Raw genomic sequence first — 22,167 nt, forward strand, 5'->3', positions numbered from 1 at the left:
GGTGTTGGCCTACTGCTCAGAAGGTTGTGAGTTCGTATACATTGTAAATGAAATGTTGTGTGATTATCATAGTCATATAACTAATATGGCATTGTATCGAATATTGCTTATATTTTCCAAGCAGCTGAAGGGCAAGTATTGAATGTATTGAGTGTGGTAGCTCAAGTGGTTAAGGCTCTGGGTTCTGGGTTGATCGGGGTTCAAGCCCCAGCACCGCCAAGCTGCCACTGCTGGACCCTTGAGCAAGGCCCCTAACCCAACCTTCTCCAGGCGGGCGCTGTATCATGGCTGACCCTGCACTCTGACCCCAACCATCAAGGATGAGATATGCGAAGAAAGAATTTCTGTGTTGTAATGTATATGTGACAAATAAAGGCTACTTACTACAGGTTGGGGCACAAAAACTTCCCTTTTTTGAAGGCGAATGAAAGAAAAATTGTGGCTGATAAACCAAATTTATTTTTTGATAATGAAAGAACATAATTTCAAATTTTAAATCATGCTGTTTTAAACAAAATGTCTTGAAGGTGGTGGTCACCGTTCTCGATGCAACCGATTTCTGACGTTTCCCTCTACACGTTCCAACATGTCCACCGGAATTCGGGCTATTTCCTGCCGAATAACATTCTTCAGCTGAAGCAGGTTTGTGGGGTGATGTTTAAAAACCTCTGCCTTGAGGTAACCCCATAAAAGAAATCACAGGGCGTTAGATCGGGCGAGCGCTCCGCCCACGGCATGTCACCTCGAATCGAGATGAGCCGTCCGGGGAACATTGCCCTCAACGTGTAGAGGGAAACGTCAGAAATCGGTTGCATCAGTGCATAGAGAACGGTGGCCACCACCTTCAAGATATTTTGTTTAAAACAGCATGATTTGAAATTTGAAATTATGTTCTTTCATTGTCAAAAAATAAATTTTGTTTATCAGCCACAATTTTTCTTTCATTCGCCTTCAAAAAAGGGAAGTTTTTGCGCCCCACCCTGTACTACTTACTTACTATTAAAGACTCTGTGAGTTAAATAAAGTGTAAAATGCTTGAATAGCTTGAATGTTAGGTCAGAATAAAGAAACGCCTTCAGCTGATCGATCTATTCTTAGTCTTAACATTGCAGTGAGTACAAAGAGAATCGGAAAGAGTCAGAGTAAGACTTTTAGAGACTTTTGGAGACTGGTACAGACTTGCGTAGGCTCTTGTAGACTTGTGGAATTATGTTTTCTCTGTTCTGATAAAAAACAAAATTGAACTTTTGGGCCTGTTTTGTTTGGCCGAAACCCAAACAAACGCTTAATATATGGAACATCATAGCCACACTGAAGCATGGTGGTGGCAGCATCATGTATTAGAGCTACAATTTTAGCGAATTCTTTAAGCAGAATTGTGGTTGTATGATATTCTTTCCATTTTTTTAATAATAACTTTTATGGAGCTGTAAAGGAAGTTCAAAATTTGAGACATTTCTTTTAGAACATACCTGTCCAGACCTTTGTCTCAGTCTTGTGTTGCTGTGTATGAGACAGCGTGCAGGTGTGACGGCAGGATTACAAGCGGCTGCGAGATGGGTTCAGGACGGTGTATATGCAAACCTCAGTACAGCGGAGAACACTGCGATCGCTGCGCCAGAGGCTACCAAGGATACCCACAATGCACTCGTACGTCTTTGTTAATGAGGTTTCCTAATCACTGGTGCCAAATGGCTGATTGCTCGATGTCCTGTCTCGATTCTAGTCTCAACTTTGCACTACGCAATCCAGGAACGGAAACAGACCCGAAAGCTCTTTGCTGATTGCGGATACTCTAAATATAACATCAGAGGAAACACATCTGTTCATAGGTGCTGGGTCACGTTGTGTAATTCAGCAGGAAGTTACACAAGCAGCACTAGCTAGTCAGCTTACTGATTACATCCAACTTGAGCTCTCTAGACTGATTAATTATTCATTCCATTCGGTCTGAAGTAAAAAAAAACACTTATTTTAAAAGAAAGTGTTCATGGCTTTAACTTTCTTTCTTAAAACTTTCTACTGAAAGTCTCTAAAGATAAAGCTTTTATGGTTTCTTCAAAAAGACAAAGTATGACCTTGCCATGACCGTGATCCTGTTTGGATCAATTCCAATCAGGCCAGTATCCAATCAGTTCGTTTGCATTAGACATAACTGCTGGACAACCTGATGATTTAAAAATACAAACAAATGCATAGAAATAAATTAAACAATGTAAGTATATGTTTTCATATTATTGATGTCAATAAAATAATTACTAATTATTCATTACGGTTGCAAATGAATATATTATTAAAATATAAAAATATTAAAGAATAATGAAAATGATAAGAACAATTATAATGCTTGGAGAAAGTACGTAAGATGGTTAGTTTTTAGCTGGATGACTAATAGTAAAATAAAATAAAATACTTAAAAGTTAAAACTTAAAGATGCTAAAAATGACTGAGGGCCTATCAAACAACGACGACATCATTTCCAGCATGTTTAGTGCAGAGCTATACAGTTCTATCATGGAAATATTGCTTTGATTTTACCTAACAGGGAAGTTCTTTGTCCTTTCAGCATATCTAGATCACCTGATCCGGACTCCTGAACCTCCAACTGGCAACGTTGTTGGCAAGTATCAGACATATTTTAATGAACTCTACAGTGAGATTACTACATTGGAATTTAAGAAGCTTTAAATGTTAAAGGTTCAATTTTTATGAGAATTCACTGGCTGTATTTTAAATATGAACATGACCTCTGTTTACCTCAGATTGTCCTGTGGGGTATTTTGGTGCACCCAACTGCCAGCGTAAGTGTGCACAGATTTTACTGATCACTTGACAATAACACATTCTATAAAGCCTGTATTCATGAATCATTATAACTTTATTTATAAGTTCGTTAAGTGGATAATGATTCCATGTCAAGATTTTTATAAACTGTAATTGGAAAGATCTCCAGTGATTGCTTCTTGATTATTTTTAATCATGCTGTAAGACAAGTGTTAGTATTAATTATACTGCCATGTACTGGACTGGACAATATTTATAACTATCAACAATAAAAATAGCAATCCAGTGTGCTACTATCAGTGTATGTTCCCTAAATCTGAAGCAAAGTATCAAGGCTCAGTTCCAAATGTTAAACCTTGTTTCTTAACTTAAAACGTTTATATAAAATGCCCTCACTTCCTGTTTACCAACTTTAAATTTGTTTGCAGGTTATGGATTGGATAAACAATTTATTTTCGGATTTATCTCACAATGCCAAAGCCAAAAAAATAAAGAAATAAATAATTAGGCTTTATGAGGCATTATATAAAATAGTATATAAAATGATCACGATATAATCATAACCCATTTACTTGATCAGTGTTCATGCCTTTGTAACTGTATAAAATCTATACTTTTAAATTAAGTTAAGCAATAGTTCATGCCTTGGGTTAAACTCTGCAATCATATAAAACTCCTTTGTTTGGTTTTCATACAGTAAAATGAGTATAATGGCTTTGCTGTTAAAATCTGTTGGCTCGTTCGCGTTAATTCCTGTCCTCATCAGGACTTCTCTGCTTTGCCAGACGAGAGGCTTTGGAAATTCTCGGAAATTCTCAATCCCACAGAGTACTTAGGTCTAAAGTATCCCCCCACCCCCACCCCATCCATTGTTTTGGGCACCAACTGTGACTGTTTTGTAGGGACTGTTGCCGGCACATTGGCTCACATACTGCCTGTTACACTCCACTCACTCTGCCAAGGTTACTTCCTGTGCAGTGCCCTAAAGACAAAACCTATTGTGTAAAGTCTACTGTATTGACATTGAAGATCTAAAACTTAAAAGGCATGAGAGTAGAACTACAGTCACTCTGATCTGTACTGTTTAATCGTTTGGTCTTAAGTCAATAAAACATGTCCTGTGATTGGTAAAACATTTACATGGAACAATTGGTCAGGCATGAGGATATAAAAATATTAGAATAATGATAGTAATGATCATGACTTTCTTTAAGACACTGCGGTGAATAGAGAAATACACTAGTTTTGTTTTTCTTTGCAGCATGTTTGTGTGAGCACGCTGGTACAGCTCCAGAGATCTGCAGTGCTTCTGGACGCTGTTTATGCCGTCCTGAGGTTACAGGCCAGAGATGTGACCGCTGTCGTCCGGGCCATCACTCCTTCCCGTACTGCTACTGTGAGCTTTCAGACTTTATAAACATGACCATGAGCACAGCTTACAGCTCACTCACTTCTGCAGTGTAAAACCTAATGAACCAATCGATAAATTGTAAATATTGGGACAAAAATGCACTTCTTTCTAGACTTGGAAAGGTATGGATGGTAGGATAGTCAATTCTCAAAGTGTTATGGACTCAAGACACTAAGGTTCTAAATCTAATGAATGGCTTAATGCATATCTCATTTCATCATTTTCTATTTTAGATCAAACAATTTTAAAAATTAAATAAATTAAAGACTAGAAACTAAAATAAAACTTTACTTAATGTCTGCAATTTTGTTAACACTTTCCTTTCCTTTCCTAACCTAGCCTACGTTACTCTACTCTACCCTACCTTACCCTACTCTTCCCTAACTCCTCCTACCCTACCCTACCCCACCTTACCTTACCTTACCCTACCTTGCCTTACCTTACCTTACCTTACCCTACCTTATCCTTCCTTACCCTACTCTTCTGTAACTCCCCTATCCTGCCTTACCTTACCTTACCCTACCTTATCCTTTCTTACCCTACTCTTCCCTAACTTCTCCTACCCTACCCTACCTTACCTTACCTTACCCTACCTTATCCTTCCTTACCCTACTCTTCTGTAACTCCCCTATCCTGCCTTACCTTACCTTACCCTACCTTATCCTTCCTTACCCTACTCTTCTGTAACTCCCCTATCCTGCCTTACCTTACCTTACCCTACCTTATCCTTTCTTACCCTACTCTTCCCTAACTTCTCCTACCCTACCCTACCTTACCTTACCTTACCCTACCTTATCCTTCCTTACCCTACTCTTCTGTAACTCCCCTATCCTGCCTTACCTTACCTTACCCTACCTTATCCTTCCTTACCCTACTCTTCTGTAACTCCCCTATCCTGCCTTACCTTACCTTACCCTACCTTATCCTTTCTTACCCTACTCTTCCCTAACTTCTCCTACCCTACCCTACCTTACCTTACCTTACCCTACCTTATCCTTCCTTACCCTACTCTTCTGTAACTCCCCTATCCTGCCTTACCTTACCTTACCCTACCTTATCCTTTCTTACCCTACTCTTCCCTAACTTCTCCTACCCTACCCTACCTTACCTTACCTTACCCTACCTTATCCTTCCTTACCCTACTCTTCTGTAACTCCCCTATCCTGCCTTACCTTACCTTACCCTACCTTATCCTTCCTTACCCTACTCTTCTGTAAGTCCCCTATCCTGCCTTACCTTACCTTACCCTACCTTATCCTTCCTTACCCTACTCTTCTGTAACTCCCCTATCCTGCCTTACCTTACCTTACCCTACCTTATCCTTCCTTACCCTACTCTTCTGTAACTCCCCTATCCTGCCTTACCTTACCCTACCTTATCCTTTCTTACCCTACTCTTCCCTAACTTCCCCTACCCTACCCTACCCTGCCTTACCTTACCTTACCCTACCACCCTACCTTATCCTACCTTACCATACTCTTCCCTAACTTCTCCTACCCTACCCTACCCTACCCTGCCTTAGATTAGATTAAACTTTATTGTCACTGCACATGTGGGTACAAGGCAACGAAATACAGTTAGCATCTAACCAGAAGTGCATTTTCGCAGTGCAAATAATTAGCATATATAATCAGTATATAAACAATAAATAATTTGCATATATAAATAATTTGCATATATACAATGAGTGCAAATGAGCAAATGATTATAGGTGGTGCAATAAAGAAGGTATTGTATACCATGAAAATAATTAAATATGTAAACCTTATGTACCTTACCTTACTTTACCTTACCTTACCCTACCTTATCCTACCTTACCCTACTTTTCCCTAACTACCTACCCTACCCTGCCTTACCTTACCTTACCTTACCTTACCTTACCTTACCTTACCTTACCTTACTTTACCTTACCTTACCTTACCTTACCTTACTTTACCTTACCTTACCCTACCTTATCCTACCTTACCCTACTTTTCCCTAACTACCTACCCTACCCTGCCTTACCTTACCTTACCTTACCTTACCTTACTTTACCTTACCTTACCTTACTTTACCTTACCTTACCTTACCTTACCTTACCTTACCTTACCTTACCTTACTTTACTTTACTTTACCTTACCTTACCTTACCTTACCTTACCCTACCTTATCCTACCTTACCCTACTCTTCTTAACTTCTCCTGCCCTACCCTACCATTACCTTACCTTACCCTATCCTTCCCTACCTTATCCTTCTCACCCTACTCTTTGGTAACTATTCTTACCCTACCCTGCCTTACCTTACCCTACCTTATCATTCCTTACCCCTATTTTTCCAAAACGTCTCCTACCCTACCCTACACTAGCTTATCTTACCTTAGCCTACCATACTTTTCCTTATTTTACCCTAATAAGAGTGACACAACTGGATCAAATCGCTAAAGTACCTCTTCTCCTTAGACTGTCGATGTGATGGCCCCGGGGTGGCTGATCGGTCATGTGAACCATCGGGTCAGTGTCACTGTCAACCAAATTACATCGGCCTGCAGTGTGAGCAATGCGCCATGGGATACTACACATATCCGTCATGCTCCCGTAGGTGTAGTACTTTTTGTTTCGTATGTAATAATTTGTTGCTTTGTTGTATTATGATTAGGATGTTCAGTTCATCGCAAGATATATTTTCTTCCCAGCATGCCATTGTTCACGGGAAGGCTCTATTGATGGGTCATGTGACCCACAGACGGGTCAGTGCGTGTGTAATCCTGGCGTGATGGGGCGCAGGTGTGACCGCTGCATCAAACCTGACCAGACCTTTCCTGATTGCTCTGGTAATTACAAAATCACATATTTACAGCAGCATACTTTCATCTCACGCTCGTCTTGTTGCCACATGCACCATGTGCTGCACTTCTGGAATATTCTTAGTGTTGTGTTGATGGACAGAATGTGTGTCTGATGGATCCAAGTTTTTCTCTGAATGACAGATCCACACCTTCAGTGGAATGCAGCTTCATTGAACAAACACTGTAGTGTCTACACTTTACACTAGTGGGCAAACATGGAGTGTGTAGATTTTATTTTTCTCCTTAGTCACTGTCAAACCGTGTGATGAAAGGTGTGTGTGTGTGTGTGTGATAATTTTTTCAGATCTCGACGGTTCTTGCAATCCAGCAGGGTCGGAAGTTGATCCTCTAACAGTATGTTGTTCAAACTCCAGATTTCTGGGACGTGTTTTCACAAATGACGTGTCTTTCACAAGCGAGTTTTGCATCTTATTCCTCAAATACTGCAAATCATGGGAACGGGCTTAGAAAAAGTGTCTGTAGATGAGTTAATAACCTTATAAACACTCAGAAGGGGGATTTTATCAGCAGGAAGGAATCCTCCCCTTTATTAAGCTGGTAACATTAATGTAAATTGGATTGGTCAGAAACTTTGACAAGAGTTTGGTCAGACTAAGACTGATAATGAAGAGATTAAAAACGTGTTGCTGAGGTTGAACCTTTTTTTAATAAGTTGTTTGTTTCTAGGATTCTTGTATCTGCCTGCCGTATGTAGAGGGATCTGAATGTGAACGCTGCAAACCACTTTACTGGAACCTGGATCCTGAAAACCCATCTGGCTGCGTTGGTGCGTCTCGCTTCTGTTCTATTTTCTCTGCTTTGAAGTCCTAGTCTAGTCTGATTTTATTAATTGAAATCGATTCCATTCCGTTAGCTTTGACTCAAATAAATTCTATCACATCTCATTTGACTAAAATAAATGATGTTCCATTTGCTTTGGTTCAATTAAATTCTATTCTGTTGGCTTTGGTTTAAATAAATTGTATTCCATTGCATTCCATTCAATTGGCTTTGAATCGAATCAAATCAAATCAATTAACATAAATTCGATTTCATTCAGTTCTCAATGAAAGCCTCCTGGTGGTCCGGCGGCAGCATCCTGTGCTCTTATTGCCGTGGCCTGGGTTCAATTCCTAGGCATGGCACTAACCCAGCCACTGAAGTGTTAACTCTCAGTGCCGGTCCCAAGCCCAGATAAAATGGGAGGGTTGTGTCAGGAAGGGCATCCAGCATTAAACCTGTGCCAAATTGAAACATGTGGACCAAATGATCCGCTGTGGTGACATTGACTAGGGAGCAGCCGACAGAACAACAACAGTTCCCAATCCATTTGTTTTAATCCAAATAAATTCTATTCCATTCAGTTCCATGCCATCCCAGTGGCATTGATTCAAATCAGTTTTATTCTATTTGCAATGATTCAAATCAATTCTACTCCATTCATTTCATTTTCCACAACCAGTGCACAAGTCTCTAAACCAGATGGTACCCTAAAATATATTAGGTATTTAAATATATTTAAATATAAAGATAGAAGGTATATAGAAATTGCATTGTTTTAAACTCGTCATGTAGTACAGAAGGCAGTGAAATGTTCCTCAGTGTTTTTGGTGGGTTTTTTTTATCTGCTTCTCTCCTGCTCTCACTTAACTCTAGAGTCTGTTTCATTATCAGAGTAGAAATATCGTTAGGACCTGTAGCTGAATCTTACACTTCTCTGTCATTGTAACTCAGAATTTCAGCAGCTTTTCATTATCCTTCACCTGACGATGATACGATCAAAATAAACACGTGTGGATGCATTCTTTAAAATCTGAGTGATTACATTAAAGATGAGTAAGACTAGGATGAAATGTATTTTAAAAGCTTTAATAAATTGTATATAATACTTTATACCGAGGAGATATTGTAGTTTTTTATATTCATTTCACAGCTCTTAGTCACTGCAGTGTAGAGCCGCAGGCGTCATTCCTAGAAGAACCACAGACTTTTGGTCAAAGCTGAATTTACTGGCTACTGATTTTGCATGGTATTACTGTATAAGTGGTTATTAGATTCTTCTTTTGTTCAGCTTGATTAAGGTCATGACTAGCACATGGATTATTTCCAGGCAGGTCAGTAGTCTGCAGCTGATCTTAACCTGGTGCATCATTTATGTTTGTCTTATAATATAATATAGTATATTATAATATAATTTAATATAATATAATATAATATAATATAATATAATATAATATAATATAATATAATATAACATAATATAATATAATATAATATAATATATTTATATTATAATATATTTTATATTGAGGAAGTATATCGTCAGTTTTAAATAAATCATCATGAAAGCACCACACTTGAACTCAAGTCATGTGACTCAGAAACAATATGGTGTCCCAAATGACTATGACGCTAGAACATCTGTAGAGCTGATGTACTTCACCATCTGTATGAAATTTCCAAGGGTCATATCATCTCAAATGGAACGCTAAATTCTTTTCATACTAACTGGACGTTAAAGTCGTTTCCCAGTTGCTGTCAAACGAGACGGCGCTGTTGGCCGTCCTGAACATTTTTCAGTGTTGCGAATGTTGTGTGCGTGAAGTGTCCAACATTCCACACTTCAGTTGAATAAATAAGTGCATCATCTGGGTTCTTGAAGTGCTGTTATTGGAGTTTTCAGCGTGAACACACTACTCACACTATTTATACTACACATTGCCATAGAACAAAGCATAATCTATGCGATTTGGGACACACCTCTTTTGACTTTGAAATCAATGACCTGTCACTTCACTTGGACATGAGCTCTTTAGAAACATTTTGAGTCCAAACATTGTCAGTATTTACGCATAAATGATATCTATCCTGAGATCAAGTTCCTGTTTAGGTCAATTCAGACTATGTGAATTACTTGCGCTTCTATGTAGATAAATCGTAATGAAAACATGACTTAATGAAGCCATGGGATACTATTTTGAGGTAATATTTAAGTTTTATTAGGTCTTGTTTTGCTGTTTTAAGGAATCAAATGGATATAATAATAGAGAAATAGCCTTTATTTGTCACATATACTTTACAGCACAGTGAAATTCTTTCTTCGCATATCCCATCTTTGGAGGTTGGGGTCCAAGCGCAGGGTCAGCCATGATACAGCACCCAAGATGCAGAAAGGGTTAAGGGCCTTGCTCAAGGGCCCAACAGTGCTGTGCTGAGGCTTGAACCCCCTCTCTTCTGGTCAATAACCCAGAACCTTAACCACTTGAGCCATCACTGCCCAAAAATAATGCTGAAAAAGAGTTCTGAATATATGGTTACAGTTTGAAGGATGAGCTGACCAAGCACTACACACTTTATTCATTAAAAAAATCACTTTTTGAGATAAAACCATGTCTCCTCTGATGTAAAACGCCATACCACCCCTTTTGCCCCTCCTTCACCCCCCTTAGTATTCACACAAGACTAATTGTGTGGTATTTATACAGTATATTTTATGGCTTGTGAATCAGGAGTCATGGTGTCTGAGAGCCTGAATAATCAACCCCGACTCTCTCTCTTTCCTCTTTCATCAGGTTTTCTGGTTTGTGCCACTTAAATCTCTCTCTCTCTCTCTCTCTCTCTCTAGCTTTGAATAGACGCAGGTAATCAGTGCCTATTCATCCAACCCCACCTTTCTCTTTCCATCTTCCTCTTTCTTTCCTGACCGTGTTTATCTACTGCTTTATATATATATATATATATCCACAACCTCCTTTCTTTTATTTTCTCAGGTTTTAGACCTAAAGAATAGCGTAGGATTTTGTTTTTGTTCATTCATTAGAGTAATAGGCTTGACTGATTTGCTGACATACAGAAAGTGAAAAGAGCTGGAAAAATGAACAGGACCTTTTGTACCATTATGTTAGAAAATGAATGTAGCGTCTGTTAGCACCTTAAAACACTGTGATAAGCTTAACTAGATTAGCATGTCTTACCTCACTAGGTATTTTAGATATTAGTAGCACTAGCAATGTTCCCTTATAATCTTGCTAATATTATGCTAACTGATGATATGATTATACAAATGATAATGTGTAAAGCTAGCTAGCCTTAAGTCTACTACTTTACTGTGGAATAGAGAGAAAAAATGTAGCTAAATTTAAGTTGTTATTATAAAACCATAGTGAGCATCTAGCAAAGTATCTAACGACTATAGAGACTATATTGATTAGATTAGCATCGACTTAAATGGGACCAAAAAAGACTTAATACGGTTTTTAAGGTGCAAATAGCATCTGCTAATGAATACATTCAATGAATTTGTTTTTGTGGAAACATAAATGCTACGAGTCCAGTGTTTTGTCACAAGCTTGTCATCCAGACTGGTTATCTGAAAACAAATTAAATACTTGTAGTGTTAATGGCAATGCGCCGAAAAAATATTAACCCTGAAATTGCCTTGGTAAATGTAAGTCTGTTTGATTTACGAAAAAAAAAACCCTGATTACATCCTGTACTACATCCTGTGCTATAAATGACCCAGCAAAATGTGTGTTTTATTTCCTTTTCAGAGTGCATGTGTGATGTTAAAGGGACTCTGAGCGGTGTGGCCGAATGTCACGAGGTCAGTGGGTTTCACCAATTAGTTCCAATCAGTTCTCTCTTCACCAATAGGCAACGAACTTCGCTTCAGTCAAGGTTGCCAGATTTATAGAAATAACAAAGGGTCAATAAAATGAGCTTAAACATAGTGAAACAATTCTTTCATTAATGTCCTAAAATATATATAATATACTGTATATTAATCATTAATTTTTGCATATTTTCTTGTTTTTCTTGCTTTAAAAGTATCATAAATCTTTAGAGCTTGAATCCCTGTTAAGTTAGTTTAAAATTACATATGAATTAAATTTCAACCCATATAATTCAGTTCAATTTCATCTTGTTTTATTTGTACAAAGCAGCTTTACAGAACGCTATAAATTAATATATAACTATATAGATTAATAATTGACTACATAATGAGTAACTGATTTGAAGTTAAGGAAATGTGTGTGTGTGTGTGTGTGTATGTGTGTGATGTGGTGTGGTATGTGTTTCTATTTCAGGAAAGCGGTGAATGCTCCTGCAAGCCCAACATTTGCAGCCACGCCTGTGATACATGTAACGACGGCTACTTCCTGCTGCAGGAGAAGAACTATTTTGGCTGCCAGGGTGAGTGAATGGAGTGGAAGGCAGTAATCAGTAATGATTAATCAACTCGGGAAAACAAACATACACACCCTTCGGCTTTTCTCACAGTGTGTGTGTGTGTGTGTGTGTGTGTGAGATACTGACCGACAAATATACCAGAAATTGTGTTATACATATCAGAGAAAGAAAAAACAATGTGTTATTGTGATTTATTGAACTGAAGTGAACTCTATTGTCTTCTCCAGTGGAAATTTGGCTTCGGTCTGACCTTCTGGTTAAAGTTGTCAGTGTGTTAAGAAGAAAATAAAAACAAAAAGTATAACTTGTTAAGAACAGACCATAACGTGCAGTCCTGGGTTGCCAGGTTTGTGTCACACAGCAGGATTAAATAGTGACTAAACATTACTAACTAGAGTGTGATATTTACAGAGTAAACTCAGACGTCTTCTTGTAATAAAGCGACACAATTTTGCTAAACAATTCATTCAGGAAGGGCTTTAAAAATTCCTACATTATTACTCATATGACTCATTAACTACCTACATAATGGACTTCATTATCAGACAATGAACAGACAATGAAATGACATAATGGACATCATTATTAAAAGTCTACTCAAATAACCGCATTGCTGTACGATGCTCTTTATGCTTCTAAAACATTTCTGGGAAATAATTTTATATGTTCTATTTTGCGTCCCTTAAATTGTCTTTCCAAAACCTAGAAAACCTAGAAGTGAACATGAACTGAGTCTCAGTAAGAGGTCAGTGAGAGGTCAGTGAGAGGTCAGTGAGAGGTCAGTGAGAGGTCAGTAAGAGGTCAGTAACACACTTAATGGTAAAATGTGAAAATGAACAAGAGATATGTGTAGTGCATCCAGAGTTACTTTAACCCCCACAACGTGTAATATTTTCTCATGTAATTATTTCTTTGAGTGTTTTATTTCTTTTAAACCACAGAAATCTGCCCAAATTAGAGAATTACAGAACGTCATGTCGTACCTTTTATTCGTCTCTTCAGGATTTTATATAGGTTTTTTTCTTTGCGTCCTATCTATCTATCTATCTATCTATCTATCTATCTATCTATCTATCTATCTATCTATCTATCTATCTATCTATCTATCTATCTGTCTGTCTGTCTGTCTGTCTGTCTATCTATCTATCACCCTTATTCTATCTATTCTATCTATCGTATTTCCCTTATTCTTTTGTTTGCTTGTTTGTTTATTCGTCCCTTCAGGATTTTGTTTATTTTTTTTCTTTTGTGATCATTGTGACCTACACTGCTTTGCCCGTTTCTACTCCTACAGACCGTAGATCATTAAAAGATCATTAATGAAACACTGAATGAGTCACATTCCGTTTCTCTTTAACTTTATCAACACGGTATTATCTGTAGGTTTATTCATGAGAAGTCTATCAGAGCTGATCATGTTCTGAGGAATACGTGAGTATACATGTATGAGCAACATCCTGTTTCATTATCTTTCTCTGACAGGCTGCCGGTGTGATGTGGGCGGGGCTGTAGGGCGGGGTTGTGATGAGCTGACTGGTCAGTGCCAGTGCAGGAAGCACATGCGCGGGAGAACGTGCTCTGAGTAAGAGTTCGACTTTCCCCAAGCCTGAGGATTCTTTCAGCATCACAATCACATTTCATGTACAAGCCACACAAGAATATCACACACACACACACACAGAAGTGAGACATTTCGGGATACTGAATCTCTCTTCACTCACTTGTCATTTCTGTCACTTTTGTGCTGTTTTAGTGAGTCATTTCTCTTCCTGATGAAACTCACTCACTCTCTCCACTGTGTGTGTGTGTGTGTGTGTTGCAGGCCAGAGCCCAACTTCTACATCCCTGATCTCCATCATCTAAAGTTTGAGGCAGAAAACGGCATCACCCCCAATGCCCGGCCCGTGCGCTTTGGCTACGACAGGAACGAGTTCCCAGAATTCAGCTGGAGAGGCTACGCTACACTGTCACGTGCGCAGGTAACAGCACCAGACACGGACACAGCATTTCCTCTGAGGGAGAATCCTCTGAGCTTCTCCTTCTGGTTCAACATTCCAGTCTAGTTTATTTTACTAAAAGATTTTATATGATGAAAACATCATACAATTATTAATGTTTTATATTCGAGACACAGCATGAGTTTCAGCTCATATATCTATCTATCTATCTATCTATCTATCTATCTATCTATCTATCTATCTATCTATCTATCTATCTATCTATCTATCTATCTGTCTGTCTGTCTGTCTGTCTGTCTGTCTGTCTGTCTGTCTGTCTGTCTGTCTGAAATTTATTTCAGCCTTACATCTTTCTCTCTTTCTTTCTTTCTTTCTTTCTTTCTTTCTTTCTTTCTTTCTTTCTTTCTTTCTTTCTTTCTTTCTTTCTTTCTTTCTTTCTTTATGTCCTCTCCCTCTCTCTTACTTTCCATTTTCTTCCTTATCTATCTATCTATCTATCTATCTATCTATCTATCTATCTATCTATCTGTCTGTCTGTCTGTCTGTCTGTCTGTCTGTCTGTCTGTCTGTCTGTCTGTCTTTCTTTCTTTCTTTCTTTCTTTCTTTCCTTTTAATTTTCCTTCCCCATCTCTCTCTCTCTCTCTTCTATTTTTTGTTCCTTATGTCTTTTTACAATACTTCTTCCTTTTTTGCCTATTCTCCCTCTCTCTCTCTCTCTCTCTCTCTCTCTCTTTCATTTTTTATTCCTTTCAATCCTTATCTATCTATCTATCTATCTATCTATCTATCTATCTATCTATCTATCTATCTATCTATCTATCTATCTATCTATCTTATTCATTATTAATGAACACTGCTCTTATATAAATAATCCTGATGGTATGTACTGTATGCTGTAATATCTGATCTCCAGTATTATTATGTACACTGTACAGTATTTTTTGGTCTGGATGATTTTCCCGTGAGGTTTTTATCTCTTTATCTGATGCAGCTCCATGGCTGCTTTACTGCAGAGGAATAAAACCTTCTCAGAGGAACCTGCTTTACTGCAGCGATTCCCAGAGGAATAAAACATTTTACTTTTGTAACTGCAGTATAATTTTGATCTGGATCTAATCATTTCCACTAATCACCAGCAGAGCACTTCTTCTCTTCCTTACGGTCGCCGTGGTTACTGTGCAGCTTGTTAACCTCCTGTACTGCAGTAATGATGAGCTCTAACCCTGTCTCTCTTCTCAGCCAGAGTTGCTGGTGTATGTTGTTGTCACTTCCCCTGGTCCCTTTACTGTAATAATGCGCTACATGACCGCTGACCTGCACACGCCTGTGCGCGGGAGAGTCTTACTGGTGGCGGGATCCAGCTTTTACTCTCAATGCAGCTGTAAGTGATATGCAGACTGACCATCATCATCATCATCATCATCATCATCATCATCACTGTCCTCTGCTTCTTTCTTCCCTCTCTTTCTCTCATAAGATCCTTTTCCAGCTGCTATATATTTAACATTTTTATCAGTACACTGGATTGGAATTGAATTATTAGACGTTCAGTATAAAGAAATGACTGATGTTCTGGCTGTGAGTCTGATAGAAAATGAGTCAGGACTCTGTTGGCTTTCAGTCTGTTTTTCCTCCTAAACAGAATTTTAGTGGTTGAAGATTCAACACCTTCAAATTATAGCTGCTTATGTATGAACAAGCACTTGGGGGCATCTCAGAGAGCAGAAATGGGTTCGATATAAACATTTATTTTGTAGATATGACCCCTTTTCATTTTTCTATGAATGTATTGCCCCTAGTAGGCTAGATTAAAACAGAAACACATATGAAAACCTACAAATCCTTAAAGCTCAGAGTCTCTGCTTTCATATGAGCTTCATATTAATCACCACTGTCGAGTGAGACTTGACCAAGACATTCAAAGCTGAACATGAACACATTGGCATCTGGGAAATAACTAAACTAAGAAAATTATGTACGCATTATCCCATATGTTATAACATATATAAACATTTATAACTTTTATTTAACTCTCTTAAAGGTAATAAGAAATTAAGAACACAATTTGTCACATAACTGAGAATTCAGAAAAGAGACTGAAAGAGTAAACTTCTCTGTTCTGGGTCTAAAAAATGAAAGCACTGACCCTAGAGACTCCTTCCATTTAATGTTATTAAATATACTTCACTTTATATCCTTAATAATAATTAAATTATGATTATTATTATTATTATTATTATTATTATTATTATTATTATTATTATTATTATTTTATATATATTTCTAAGCAAACATTTGAGTCATCTTATAGTGGAGTGTCAGCCATGCAAATCCATGTGTATGTTGTTGCTATAGTAACAATCACAAGTGCATTAATATAAAGTTTGTAGCTCAAACTTCCCTTTAGAAGAAGAAGACGAAATATTCTATACATGTACATTACAGAACAGCAAAATTCTTTCCTTTGCATATCCAAGCTTGTTTGGAATTTGGAGTCAGAGCGCAGGGTCATGGTTAAGGGCCTCGCTCAAGGGCCCAACTCTGGCGGCTTGAACCCCTGACCCGTAGCCTTAGAAAATGAATCATCACCAGTTGTCCAGTCAGAATTGAGAATTTAGTCAGAATACATCTGTGCTCAGTCACATCTGAGCTCTGACCCCATGATTGCATGATTCTCTCTTCTTCCTGCTTCCTCCTTCACACTCCTGCTTTGCCTGCAGCTTGAGCTTGTTTGTCATGCACTGAATGCTGGGAAATCAGGGCCTGGTTTTTAAGGAAGATTGTAGGTTGCCACTGAGTGGCCCGTGGCTCTGGGGTCCCTGCTGTGGAGCTGTAGTTAAACACTGATGTGTATAACCTGAGCCACAGCTAGTGTGTGTGTGTGTGTGTGTGTGTATCCACGTTTCACTTTCTCCCTTCAGAGTGAAGTGTGTGTGAGTGTGCATGCCAATGAGACGCACCCTCCTCACTTCCTCATACTGCTGCGCTACGCTAACCCTAACGGAGCCCACGTGAGCGGCCGAGTCACCGTCACCCGCACCCGGGGCATGCCAGGTACTCCCCACTGTCTGACTGTCTGTTTGTCCATCTGTCTGTCTCTCTTGCTCTGTTTGTCTGTCTGTCTGACTGACTGTCTGTTTGACCGTCTTTCTGTCTCTCTCTCTGTCTGACTGTTTGTCTTTCTGTCTGTCTGACTGACTGTTTCTCTGTTTGTCTGTCTCTCTGTCTGTTTTTCTTTCTGTCTGACTGTTTGTCTGTCTGTCTGTCTCTCTGTCTGACTTACTGTGTATTTGTCTGTCTGTCTCTCTGTCTGACTGACCTGTGTATTTGTCTGTCTGTCTCTCTGTCTTACTGACTGTCTGTTTGTCTCTCTGTCTGACTGACTGTCTGTCTGTTTGTCAGTCTGTCCACCTATCTGTCTCTTTGTCTGTTCATATGTCTGTCTGTCTGTCTGTCTTACTGTCTGTATATACAGTGTAGATGTAACTCTGTATTCTTGTCTGTCTGTCTGTCTGTCTGTCTGTGTACATACAGTGTAAATGTAACTATGTCTGTCTTTTGGTTTGTCTGGCTGTGTTTATAAAATACACATATAAATACACATATAACTCTGAATCCATATCCACCTGTCTGTCTGTCTATCTCTCTGTCTGTCTGTCTATATGTGTCATGTGGAAATAAGGTACACCTTTCTTCTTTATTAGGAACACCTGTACACATTCATGCAGTTATCTACTCAGCCACTCATGTAGCAGCAGCACAGTGCCCAAAATCATGCAGATACATACAAGAGCTTCAGATAATGTTCAGATCAACCATCAGAATGAAGAAAAAGTCTGATCTCTGGGACTGCAATCGTAGCATGGTTGCGCTGAAATATGCACTGGTTTAAGTTTTAGAAACTGCTGATCCTCTAGGCTTTTCACACACAATTATCTCTAGAGTCTGTCTTTCTGTCTGTATATACAGCAATGTGTGTGTGTGTGTGTTTGTGTATTTCTCTCCCCCTGTACTTACTGGTTTAAACACCTTCCCTATGTAAAGCACATTTCATGTGTTATTAACACAGCACTTATTTCACAACAGTCTGAACAGCACAATCTCCTGCATTCACTGGGAGGAGTAATACACAATGAGCAGATTGTGTGTGTGTGTGTGTGTGTGAGAGTGAGTGAGATTGTGCCCTGTTTTAAACCCATCCTGGGTGTCAAACACCTCATAGGATAAGAAAAAGGATGGATGGATGGACGGGCGGATGGACGGATGGACGGATGGATGATAAATGGATGGATGGATGGATGGATGGATAGTTGGATGGACGGATGGATGGATGGATGATTAATAGATGAAGAGATGGATGGATAGGTGGATGGATGGATGGATGGATAGTTGGATGGATGGTGGATGGACGGAAGGGTGGATGGATGGGTGGATGGACACATGGATTGATGGATGGATGGACGGGGGGATGGATGGATGGATGGGTGGACGGATAGGTGGATAGATGGATGGACGGACGGACGGACAGATGATTCTGTTACAATTACCTAATACAGAAAAGAACATTTCTGATGTATTTAATCCTATGTAACCTTTCTGATTGTTCTTTATCCTTCTTCAGGGTCTGGAGACAGTAAAGAGGTGCTGTTTCCTCCCAGCCGCTCTCCTGCCTTCCTGACCGTCCCTGGAGACGGATTCGCTCAGCCTTTCACTCTCAGTACAGGAAAATGGATTGTGTGTGTGCAGGCTGAGGGAATCCTGCTGGTCAGTTTGAATAAAATCAGAGTTGATTCATATGAGGAATAAAACGATTCTGATTCATTTTTATTTGTATTCTATAGAACAGTATTTATTCTTCCGTCAACACAGTCTGTTTTAGAATTTACGAATCTAAACAGTTATGAGTCTCTCCAGGATTTTGTGATTTTTGTGATCACAGAATATGAATGCAAAATCAAACAAATTCACTTATATTTCCTTTGAGCTTGTGATTTTTCAAAATGATCATATTGTTTCTGGAGATTTTGGGTGTCACATCATCACATCACGCTTCACTGGTAGGAGTTTAAAAGATTCCTGTGCTTTCGATTTCACAAATTCAAGTAGTTTTCTACTTGGGGGGGAAATAAAAGATTAAAAAAGCCTCAAGTTTATCACAAATAAAACAAAAGATGCAGCAAAATCAATTTTGGCTGCAACAATCCCAGAAAACCTCCTGGAGGGACAAATGACCTCATTTAATTTTGCTAGACCAGAAATAACTCAACTAAACTAAAATAGTACTGCCTGACCAGCTCACTTTTTTAGATCATTAGTGTTGTTTTTTGTTGCTTACAATTCCAAAGTTGAAATTTCTGCATAGAGATCATGTTAAATAAACCCAGCTGAAGTGTGTGTTGTGTTTCAGGACTACTTGGTGCTGCTGCCCAGTGCGTACTATGAAGCTAAGATCCTGCAGCAGGAGATCACCGAGCCATGTAGCTACCTGCTCCGAGACGGCAAGTACGTGTGAGATCATGGCAGATTTTTCTCTAACGTCAAAAGGAACACGATACGTTCGGACGACTGCTGCATCCTCTACAGTTCACGTCATCATTCATTAAAAATTCTGTACTATAGTCTAGAGCTTCTTTTATTTTTTTATATAATGAGAGTCTATTTAGAAATATTACTACATAAATTAAAGTTAATTTAATTTAATTTTAAATTAAATAAAATTTATTTTAAATTATATATTTTTATTAATTTTATTTAATATTAAACAAAATTTTATTTAATTATAATTACACATATGTAAATTAAATTAAAATTAAATTGAATTAAAGTGCTATACTATAGGTGGATTTATTAATATTAAAGGTTGCAAACTAAATACTTTAACTCTTTTATTCATTTATATTTCTATGTATTTATACTTTTATATATATATATATTGTGACATCACACTCGTGTGCAATTATACAGTGGTAAAAAAGAAAAAGTTGAGTGAAATGCTTCAAGAAGTCAGGTAATATTATATATATATTTTTATGTTTTTTATATATATATATATATATATATATATATATATATATATATATATATATATATATATATATATATATATATTTCTTTTTTTTTAATTAAAAACTGTATAGTATTATAGTGTTTTTATCGTCTTTAAGTATTTTTTAAAAATGTGTAATTTATTCATTTTGTGTTGTACTTTGACCCTAAATATTACAATTTAAGTTATTGTCATTTATGTATTCATTGAGCATTTGCAGAATATTACTATTGTCTTTGTTTACAGTGTATTATTTAATGCTCAGATGGTCAGATTGATTTTGTTTGCCATGTATCCCGACTGCAGCTGTCTCCTCTACAAGCACGTGCCGTTGGACAGGTTCCCGTCAGCGTTGGCGTCTCAGAGCCTGGGCTCTACACAGAGACACAGCCGCATACGACGGCCCACTGCCGAGCATCCCGAGCTGGTGTCCGTCAACGGCAGGCAGGTGGGAGATTAGGATAATTACAGACACACACACACACACACACATACACACACACACACAGCAGTTTCAGCAGGTCTTTCACACAGGTAGGATGAGTCACTCCATCGTGGTTATGAAATATTCTTCTACAGTGAATCAAGTCAAATTCAGCAAGTTTTGTCATTTTCTGCTTCTACACACACACACACACACACACACACACCACTGACCGGGTTTTAACATCCTGTACATCCATACATCCATGCAAATATCTAATCAGGGTATCGTGTGTGTGTGTGTGTGTTTATATGTATGCACAGAGTTACAATACTCTATATACAGAAACCCAGCAGTGTCCTGATTAATCTTCTATCAGGCTTTTAGGGATAAAATAATTTATCTGTCTGTTTATAGTGACTAAAATTGTCAGCTAAAAGAACAGAATGGAGCACCAGTGTACTGCGAGAATGGCTTAAGGTTCTTCGTAAGAAATGGCACTGTCTTGTAGGAATTTGTCACAAAAGTATTTGATTGGAAATTTCTCACATTTGAAATAAATACCTGTCACATGAAATAAAAATAAAACAAATTATTTCTGTGGCAAATTATTTCTATTTAACGTTTATTTATTTATGTATTTATTTATTTAGTTGGTTTTATTTCTTTTTTACATTATTTATTCATTCATTATTATTTATTCATTTTCAATTTGTTATGAAATTTCTAAGGGTATGATTTTACAAAAATTCAAATTCAAAAAACATAAAAAATAAAATAAAAACACTGAAAAAATATATAAATCTCTGAAATTCCAATCCTAAAAATACAGAATTTATGTATATCTGGTCAAAGAATTCCTAAAGATTTAACTGACCACCACATTTCATGATGGCTCACATCTCAATAAAAATCTATATTTTTGAGATTATTATTTTTTTTTTATATATTATTATTGTATTTAAAGTCCTGAATTTTTCAGACTGAAATTTAAAATTGGACTTCTAGCAATTTGAAAAAAATCAAATAAAAATAGAAATTTATTTTATGTGACATGTATGTAATTGAAATATGGTGCGTACATTTATATTCATCCTTTCCAAGCTTCATAACACTGGCTTCAATAAAACTGCTGCACTCTTTGCCTATATTTAACGTTTAAATGCTTTATTCATTTGACGTCTTTGTATAGTGACACCGCTTTTTTTTTCCAGCTGCGTCTGATGCTACACGTCCCTGAATCCGGGTCACACGTCCTGGTTCTAGAATATGCCAGCGAAGTGGATGCTACCCAGAACCTCAACGTCTATATCGGTGGACAACCACGGGACCAAATTCGAACCAGAGCTAACATCTACAGCTGTGCTTATAGGTGTGTTTATTATATCAGCTATTTAAATATGAGACAACTTAACCCCCACCAACACAAATACAAAATGGTTCTTTTCCCACAAATATTTTTTTAATAATTCATATGCAGCTATAGTATAAAGAATATATTGATCTTATCAGATATCAGAATCCAGATTT

General features: G+C 37.8%; 1 protein-coding gene across 3 annotated transcripts in view; it reads left to right on the top strand.

Annotated features, from left to right (window-relative positions):
• si:ch211-241e1.3 (laminin subunit alpha-3) overlaps positions 1-22,167 on the top strand; it is a 103,696-nt gene that overhangs the window by 32,434 nt on the left and 49,095 nt on the right. For 2 of the 3 annotated variants that reach the window (XM_058395024.1, XM_058395026.1), the window contains exons 10-26: positions 1,519-1,650; positions 2,567-2,620; positions 2,763-2,801; positions 4,046-4,180; positions 6,634-6,768; positions 6,867-7,004; positions 7,324-7,373; positions 7,707-7,806; positions 11,570-11,622; positions 12,107-12,212; positions 13,692-13,791; positions 14,032-14,188; positions 15,407-15,548; positions 18,789-18,931; positions 19,575-19,669; positions 20,520-20,661; positions 21,852-22,009. In XM_058395024.1, the coding sequence (XP_058251007.1) occupies positions 1,519-1,650; positions 2,567-2,620; positions 2,763-2,801; positions 4,046-4,180; positions 6,634-6,768; positions 6,867-7,004; positions 7,324-7,373; positions 7,707-7,806; positions 11,570-11,622; positions 12,107-12,212; positions 13,692-13,791; positions 14,032-14,188; positions 15,407-15,548; positions 18,789-18,931; positions 19,575-19,669; positions 20,520-20,661; positions 21,852-22,009 (1,879 nt within the window). Of the gene's footprint in view, positions 1-1,518; positions 1,651-2,566; positions 2,621-2,762; positions 2,802-4,045; positions 4,181-6,633; positions 6,769-6,866; positions 7,005-7,323; positions 7,374-7,706; positions 7,807-11,569; positions 11,623-12,106; positions 12,213-13,691; positions 13,792-14,031; positions 14,189-15,406; positions 15,549-17,088; positions 17,222-18,788; positions 18,932-19,574; positions 19,670-20,519; positions 20,662-21,851; positions 22,010-22,167 lie in introns of all 3 variants that reach the window. The other variant, XM_058395025.1, reaches the window with a different exon arrangement.

The sequence above is a fragment of the Hemibagrus wyckioides genome, linkage group LG07, assembly GCF_019097595.1.
Source record: "Hemibagrus wyckioides isolate EC202008001 linkage group LG07, SWU_Hwy_1.0, whole genome shotgun sequence".
NCBI classification, from domain to species: domain Eukaryota; kingdom Metazoa; phylum Chordata; class Actinopteri; order Siluriformes; family Bagridae; genus Hemibagrus; species Hemibagrus wyckioides.